The sequence below is a fragment of the Trematomus bernacchii genome, unplaced genomic scaffold (genome assembly GCF_902827165.1).
Source record: "Trematomus bernacchii unplaced genomic scaffold, fTreBer1.1, whole genome shotgun sequence".
Lineage (NCBI taxonomy): Eukaryota > Metazoa > Chordata > Actinopteri > Perciformes > Nototheniidae > Trematomus > Trematomus bernacchii.
In genome coordinates, this window is record NW_022987746.1 from 341853 (window position 1) to 350033 (window position 8181).

Below are 8181 nucleotides of genomic sequence, written 5' to 3' on the forward strand. Positions count from 1 at the left end.
ACGACTCTGCCTGGACTTGGATCATTTAGACGAGATTAGCTAACTGGTGCCTCAGCAGCCGTTTCATTTTGAGTTAATTTTCTGTTGTATTTCTTTATGATTTCGGCCGATACACATCCCAAAATGTGTATTTATTGACCCGATGACGTCACGGGTTGACACGGAACTTGTAGTAGCGGCTTGTGTGCGGACGGAATGTTTTGAACGTGACACACGGGTGAAAGTTGAAGGGGAAACATGGCAGCAGGAATCAGTGTTAAACATCGATTATTGAGCAGGAAAACGTCGCTTTTTCTCGCTGTTCCCAGACACATCTCAGCCAGCAGTGTTCGTCTCCACAGAGTCGAGAACAGCGCTCACAAAGCGGCTCGGGTCAACGAGAAGTTCTGCCTGGACCTGGTGAGGTGGGTCTGACAGCAGCTAATGCTAACAACACAGCTACAGCTAACAGTTACACAAACAACACAGATGGGTCTGACAACACTAACTATTGTACTCAAGTACCATTTCAAGGTACTTGTACTTTACTTGAGTATTTCCATGTTATGCTACTTTGTACTTTTACTCCACTACATGTATTTAATACCTTTAGTTACTTCACAGATCTGGATGAATGATGTGAAATATAATCAAGTGTTAAATCAGCCTTTAGTTCCACCTGGAGTAAATCCACAAGCTACCCTGCAGTATACAAAGTCATTCAAACTAGCTGCACCTTTACCAGCTTTGAGAACACTTTCATGATCAATCATTATAAAACATATCATATATATTATTCTGAAATGGACCAATCTGCACAACGACTACTTTACTGTTGCTACTTTAACTATATTTTGATGCTGAAGGACTGGTCTGAGATCTGCTCTCTCTCTCTCTTTCTCTTTCTCTTTCTCTCTTTCTCTTTCTCTCCTCTCTCCTCTCTCCTCTCTCTCTCCTCTCTCTCTCTTCTCTCTTTCTCTCTTTCTCTCTTTCTCTCTTTCTCTCCTCTCTCCTCTCTCAGGTCCAGGGACTATGATGGCTTTGTTTCCTCGCTGCTGCTCCCGGTGGAGGCGCGCCGCTCCTCTCTGGCTCTGAGAGCCTTCAATGTGGAGCTGGCTCAGGCAGGTATTCCTACAGGAGAGAGTACTCAGAGTACTGCTGATAGTACTCAGAGTACTGCTGATAGTACTCAGAGTACTGCTGATAGTACTGCATCATCTACATCAGTGGTTCCAGAGCCTCACCCGTCTGTGATCATTCACCTTCTTTTTTTCTTGAATTAAACCCTTTGTATTTGTATTTAACTCAACTTCTCATTTAATGAAATCACTTGTATAACTCACCCTTCAAGGTCACCTGCAAAATCCACTTCTCCATGTCTCTTCTACATCAACATGTGTCCCCTCTTCTTCATGTCTCTTCTACATCAACATGTGTCCCCTCTTCCTCATGTCTCTTCTACATCAACATGTGTCCCCTCTTCTTCATGTCTCTTCTACATCAACATGTGTCCCCTCTTCTTCATGTCTCTTCTACATCACCATGTGTCCCCTCTTCTTCATGTCTCTTCTACATCACCATGTGTCCCCTCTTCTTCATGTCTCTTCTACATCAACATGTGTCCCCTCTTCTTCATGTCTCTTCTTCATCAACATGTGTCCCCTCTTCTTCATGTCTCTTCTTCATCAACATGTGTCCCCTCTTCTCCATGTCTCTTCTACATCAACATGTGTCCCCTCTTCTTCATGTCTCTTCTACATCAACATGTGTCCCCTCTTCTTCATGTCTCTTCTACATCAACATGTGTCCCCTCTTCTTCATGTCTCTTCTACATCAACATGTGTCCCCTCTTCTTCATGTCTCTTCTACATCAACATGTGTCCTCTCTTCTTCATGTCTCTTCTACATCAACATGTGTCCCCTCTTCTTCATGTCTCTTCTACATCAACATGTGTCCCCTCTTCTTCATGTCTCTTCTACATCAACATGTGTCCCCTCTTCTTCATGTCTCTTCCACATCAACATGTGTCCCCTCTTCTTCATGTCTCTTCTACATCAACATGTGTCCCCTCTTCCTCATGTCTCTTCCACATCAACATGTGTCCCCTCTTCTTCATGTCTCTTCTACATCAACATGTGTCCCCTCTTCTTCATGTCTCTTCTACATCAACATGTGTCCCCTCTTCTTCATGTCTCTTCTACATCAACATGTGTCCCCTCTTCTTCATGTCTCTTCTACATCAACATGTGTCCCCTCTTCTTCATGTCTCTTCTACATCAACATGTGTCCCCTCTTCTTCATGTCTCTTCTACATCAACATGTGTCCTCTCTTCTTCATGTCTCTACTACATCAACATGTGTCCCCTCTTCTTCATGTCTCTTCTACATCAACATGTGTCCCCTCTTCTTCATGTCTCTTCTACATCAACATGTGTCCCCTCTTCTTCATGTCTCTTCTACATCAACATGTGTCCCCTCTGTCCCCTGAAAGTTTCAGGAACAAAGATTCTCTCTCTTTTTGATCCATTTTTATAAAAACCTGTCTGAAAATGAGCTGATCAGATTTTGGCCACTTTATGATGTCATGACGATGTTTAGTCTTGTGTAACCATTAGCCAATCGGCAACCAAGGTAACCCCCGGGGCGTGGGGAGGGGCTCCTTATTTTCATCTAAAGTAATAGACAGAGAATCAGCACTTTGGAAACAGGGCTGAAACAGAGGGGATTCTGGGTAATGCTGCAATGATCTGTTTGGTGTTTCAGCCAATCAGAGACAGGCTCTGGATATATCTGAGACCTGTGATATATTGATGAACAACAGTATAATAGGGGACCTTTAATACAAATGAGTTTAAACTTGACATGTGCACTTAATGTGAGGGAAATAAATCATTTTAAGACTCACTTCAAGCAGTTTCAACATCTTTTGTTAAGAGCTTTCAATGAGACACTTGAGCTTTCATAGATCTGAAGGCGGGACACCAGGCTTATGGATATTTATCTAAAACTGACTTTTTGTATGAAAATAAATTGCAATCCCTAATCTTTCTACGTACCCCCCTGCAATACCCTAAAGAACCCCTAGGGGTCCCCATACCCCCGGTTGGGAACCACTGATCTACATTACCACTGACAAGACTGCTCTTATTACTGCACTACTGAACTACTGACAATACTGCACTTATATATGTATTACTACTTGTTACCAGGGGTGGGAGAAGTACTTAGATCTTCTACTTAAGTACAAGTAGAAATACCAGTGTAGAAATATCATGTTACAAGTAAAAAAACCTGCATCAAAATGTTTCACTTCAATTAAAGGTACTTATTGTGTGTCTGGTAAAGGTGGAGCTAAGTTATTACTTTATATACTGCTTATTCTAAATTAATATCATCATGTATTTGTTTTGTATTAATCATCTGGATCTGCAGTAAGCAAGTAAAGCTGTCATATAAATGTAGTTGAGTATAAAGTACAATATGTACATCTGAGTTGTAGTGGAGTAGAAGTACAACGTAGCTTAAAGTGGAAATACTCAGATAGCGCTCCAGGTTACTGCTGCTGATCCCAGTCCTTCTCAATAAGCTCGTCTAAGATGGAGGTTCTGTGTTTTCCTCCACCAGGTGAAGGACTCCGTTTCCCAGAAGTCCATTGGGCTGATGCGGATGCATTTCTGGAAGTCGGCGATCGAGGAAATCTACCGAGACGATCCCCCGAACCAGCCCGTCAGCGCAGAGCTGTGGCGGGTAAATATATAACCTGAGATACATATATATGTTCTGTTTTATTATCTCGAGGATCTGACAGAAGAGGTTCGGATCTGTCTTTTTTTCGGATTTACTGTTTTTATTCTTGACTTTTCTCAAAATTGTTTAGATTTGTTTTCCCCAACATTTACATTTTTCTCTGAATTTTGACTTTACAAAGAATTGTGACTTTTTCCCCTCATTTTGTTTTTTCAGAATTTTGACTTTTTCCTCTAAATTGTTTCTTTTCAAGGAAATCATTTTTTTTCTCAGAAAAAAATTCAAAATGTTGACTTTCTCCTCAAAATATTAACTTTTCTCAGAACCTTTTTTTTTCTCAGAATTTTTACTTGAATTTGTACTTTTTAAAACATTTTGACTCTTTTCAGAATTTGTATTGTAATCTTAAACTAACGGGCAGGAAATCACTAATGAGCAGAATAGGGCCCCTTTTAAATCAACTATCTTTCTTGAAATATGTGAAATAAAATGTGCGATCTGGACAAGAGATTTTTTTTGTGAGTCTGGGATTTAAGTACAAATTCGGAGAAAAATCTAGTAAAACAAAATAGAGAAAATTGTAATCTTAGGCCAAGGGGCGGGACATCTCTAAGCGGTTGACCAATCAAAACAGAGCCGGCCAGCTAACCAATCAGAGCAAACTGGGCTCTGGTTTCAGACAGAGGGTGAAAAAGGTGCTGCAGCACAGGCAGTATGAGAAAAATAAAGAGCTTTTTGAACATTAAAGCATGGAGACATGTCCCAGTTTAATGCCCCTTTAAATCAACAGCATCAGGGCCACATGAGAAAGTGAACCTGAAAATAAGAAGAATGGCACCCTTTAAAATGATTTTGAACATGTTTTGCAGGCTGTGAGGAAACACTCCCTGACGAAGAGATGGCTGCTGAGGATCATCACAGAGAGAGTACGTTTCTCACTTCCAGATGAGACGTTTATTGCTTCTGTTTAAGTGTCCTTTCTTTTTAGTTTGTATCTGATGGTAATCGGATGTATGTGTCCCTTGACCTTGTGTTATATCAATAACTTAAGAACAAGTTACCATTTAGTGTTTGACAACGATTTAAACTGTGTTTGAGCAGGAGAAGGACCTGGATGACCGAGCCTACAGGACCCTGCAGGAGCTGGAGAAATACTCAGAGAACACGCAGTCCTCTTTAATATACCTGCTGCTGGAGTGCTTAGGTAAGGACAGGTGATGCATTACCTGTGCTTTGCGGTACACATGCTACCATACTATTTAGTACATTTTTTCCTTTTATCGTGACTCAAAAACTGACATCCAGAGAAAAGCTTGGTCTCATTTTGAACCGGAGCATCTGCAGATTACTTCCATACCTGATTTGTTATTATCCTCTAAAGTTATACACAATGCAGGATGAATAAATACCTGTTATTTTGTTGTCTTCTTTGCTGCCATCTTTACTGTAAGGGACAATAGAGAGGTGCAGGGGTGACAGATGTGTGTATGATCACACAGAAGTAAGCATCTCCCTGGTTCCCTCAACAAAAATCCAATGGGATTTTCCATTTCCACACTTGTTAGCAACCGCCGTTTTTTAATTCACCAGTGGGGTATTTACTGAATAAAAATCCCTCAGACCTTATTTCAATAACACATTCAGAAAACCTGGACAGGAAGTGATGAAATGCTAATTTCCAGGTTTTGCGACTCATTCCTGCACCACAAGATTGAGTGATACTCTTTTATGGTTATGAAGAGAAAGGGAGACACACCTGTTTGTTTGTTTTCCAGGGGTGACAAACGTCCATGCAGACCACGCAGCAAGTCACATCGGGAAAGCTCAGGGAATCGTGACGTGTTTGAGAGCGACTCCTTATCACAGCGGCCGGAGGAAAGTCTACCTCCCCATGGACATCTGCATGCTGGTGAGTCAACGTGATGCCAAACACTGTTAGACTACACTGTACAGCACGGTCACATGACTTCACGTCACCACCGCTAAGCTAAAGGTGGCTAATGTTGGGCTATAAAGGAACTACAGCACGGTCACATGACTTCACGTCACCACCGCTAAGCTAAAGGTGGCTAATGTTGGGCTATAAAGGAACTACAGCATGGTCACATGACTTCACGTCACCACCGCTAAGCTAAAGGTGGCTAATGTTGGGCTATAAAGGAACAACAGCACAGTCACATGACTTCACGTCACCACCGCTAAGCTAAAGGAGGCTAATGTTGGGCTATAAAGGAACAACAGCACAGTCACATGACTTCACGTCACCACCGCTAAGCTAAAGGTGGCTAATGTTGGGCTATAAAGGAACTACAGCATGGTCACATGACTTCACATCACCACCGCTAAGCTAAAGGTGGCTAATGTTGGGCTATAAAGGAACAACAGCACAGTCACATGACTTCACGTCACCACCGCTAAGCTAAAGGTGGCTAATGTTGGGCTATAAAGGAACAACAGCACAGTCACATGACTTCACGTCACCACCGCTAAACTAAAGGAGGCTAATGTTGGGCTATAAAGGAACAACAGCACAGTCACATGACTTCACGTCACCACCGCTAAGCTAAAGGAGGCTAATGTTGGGCTATAAAGGAACAACAGCACAGTCACATGACTTCACGTCACCATCGCTAAGCTAAGCTTATCAACATCCTAAAAAACGTGGATATTCTTTGGGATTTAAATGGCAAATGAACAAGGACAAAAAGTCAGAAATGTAGGAGACTAAAACGAATAATCTCTGAGATTATAAAGAGATCATAGATTAAGGATTTGTATCTGTTGTTACCTTATTTATGAATATTAAAAAAACATTGGTGTTATGTCATTTGCGACTCTCAGAAATATTGTTGTTTTCTTGTGCATTTGTGAGTGTCTTCTTTGTCTTTAATCTAAAACATTCAGATGACCTCCCTCATCCGGCTTCATGTTTATTCGTCCATCTTTTATTTGACCTACAACCACCCTTGTAAACTTGATTTAATCTGTGTTTCTGCAGCACGGAGCTTCTCAGGAGGACTTTATCCGCGGCAGCCGAGAGCAAAACGTGCGCGACGTCGCGTACGACATCGCCAGTCAGGCTCACGTACATCTACAACACGTACGTACCACCCTCTGTGTTTTCAGTTTCAAACATAGGACAATTCACAGGAGAACGTAGAGGTGATAAATAACTCTGAACCCCAGTCAGAAGGAAGAATTCAGTTACACACGCCTACACAAATGTTAGTGTTTGCATATGAAAAATATCACATCTTCACCCACCAACAGGCTGTGGGATATTTTACATGGATATAGAGTGGAGCAGGGATGCCATATTTTGGTTGTCTGACCCTGAAGGCAGCATCTCCTGGTTCAATGTGATTCCTCCATGTGATTTATTTAAGGTGATAATCTCTGTGTCAAACAAACGTTTATGATTCTTACACGTTTAGTTCAGCGGGATAATCTCCACATGTTAACACTTTATGATTTCTGAAGTAAAAAGCTAATGTTGGGCTATAAAGGAACTACAGCACGGTCACATGACTTCACGTCACCAAGAAATGTAAATAAATTATAACAATTCACACAAAAATACATAACATTGGAGAGACAAAATTACAGACAATGTGCTTTGGTTTTACAGTTTATTTTTTTTAAAACAAACAATAAAACCCTCTTTGTGTTTTTTTCTTTTTCCTCCAGGCGCGATCGTTTAGCCACAACGTCCCAGAAGCCGCAAATCTGGCCTTCCTGCAGACGGTGAGTCTCAAAACACCAAGCAACATCTCTGAGTTTATGCAAAATGATAGATCAAAAAGCTCCAGACTGTGTTGTTGGGTTCCCTTCACTTGGCGGAGAAACTTTCAAACCAAAGTGAAGTATTTTGGAAATGAATGAAAGACTTTTACCTCTGAATGGATTTAAAACACGACATCCCTGCACCACTCTATTTGATGCAAACCCAATTCACTCTCAAGCAATGTTTTCTTCTGTGGTGTTGTGTGCTGCAGGTGGTGTTGGAGGACTACCTGCAGAGAGTGCGGAGGGCAGATTTTGATGTTTTCCACCCGAGTCTGAAGAAGAGAAACCCCCTCCTCCCCATACAGCTCTACCTCCGCTCCTGGAAGAAGTCCTACTGACATCAGTCCTGCTCCTCTTCCTCCTCTTCCTCCTCCTCCTGCAGGAAACACCTCACACACTTTGTTCAATAAATAAATCCTTGAAGACGAATGTTATTACATAATTCCAGTATTTTATATTTCACTTACTGCTACTAACCGTTTTTGACCAGGTGTTTTATGCAAGCTTAATGAGAGACAATACAGGTGAATATGTATAACTTTTTACAACCCTCTGTTAAAAGCTTCAGAATATAGTATGAAAAAAGAAAAACGATGATTATTGAATCAAAGGAGTAGAAACGTTATTAAATTGTATTTAGAGATTTAAGATTTAAAAGAGATATATAT

The 8181-nt window shown here is 41.2% G+C and overlaps 1 protein-coding gene across 3 annotated transcripts; it reads left to right on the forward strand.

The window, feature by feature from the left end:
- On the forward strand, positions 1–7942 carry ndufaf6 (NADH:ubiquinone oxidoreductase complex assembly factor 6). 3 transcript variants are annotated; one of them, XM_034148115.1, is made up of 9 exons: positions 1–404; positions 1001–1100; positions 3605–3727; positions 4597–4653; positions 4829–4931; positions 5503–5636; positions 6726–6827; positions 7415–7471; positions 7723–7942. In XM_034148115.1, exons 1-9 carry the CDS (start codon positions 238–240, stop codon positions 7849–7851), a joined length of 972 nt encoding a protein of 323 aa, XP_034004006.1. In that variant the 5' UTR covers positions 1–237; the 3' UTR covers positions 7852–7942. The 3 variants fall into 3 exon arrangements, with proteins under 3 accessions (XP_034004006.1, XP_034004007.1, XP_034004008.1); XM_034148116.1 differs by having other exon boundaries at positions 231–404; positions 1001–1104; XM_034148117.1 differs by lacking the exon at positions 1001–1100 and having other exon boundaries at positions 272–404.
- Positions 7943–8181: the final 239 nt, after the last annotated feature.

Excerpts from the sequence above, each read along its gene's own strand:
- ndufaf6 (XM_034148115.1), top strand. The coding sequence starts at position 238 with ATGGCAGCAGGAATCAGTGTTAAACATCGATTATTGAGCAGGAAAACG. Across the intron at positions 405-1,000 it reads TTCTGCCTGGACCTGGTGAG|GTCCAGGGACTATGATGGCT; the intron begins GTGGGTCTGACA and ends CTCCTCTCTCAG. Across the intron at positions 1,101-3,604 it reads TCAATGTGGAGCTGGCTCAG|GTGAAGGACTCCGTTTCCCA; the intron begins GCAGGTATTCCT and ends TTCCTCCACCAG.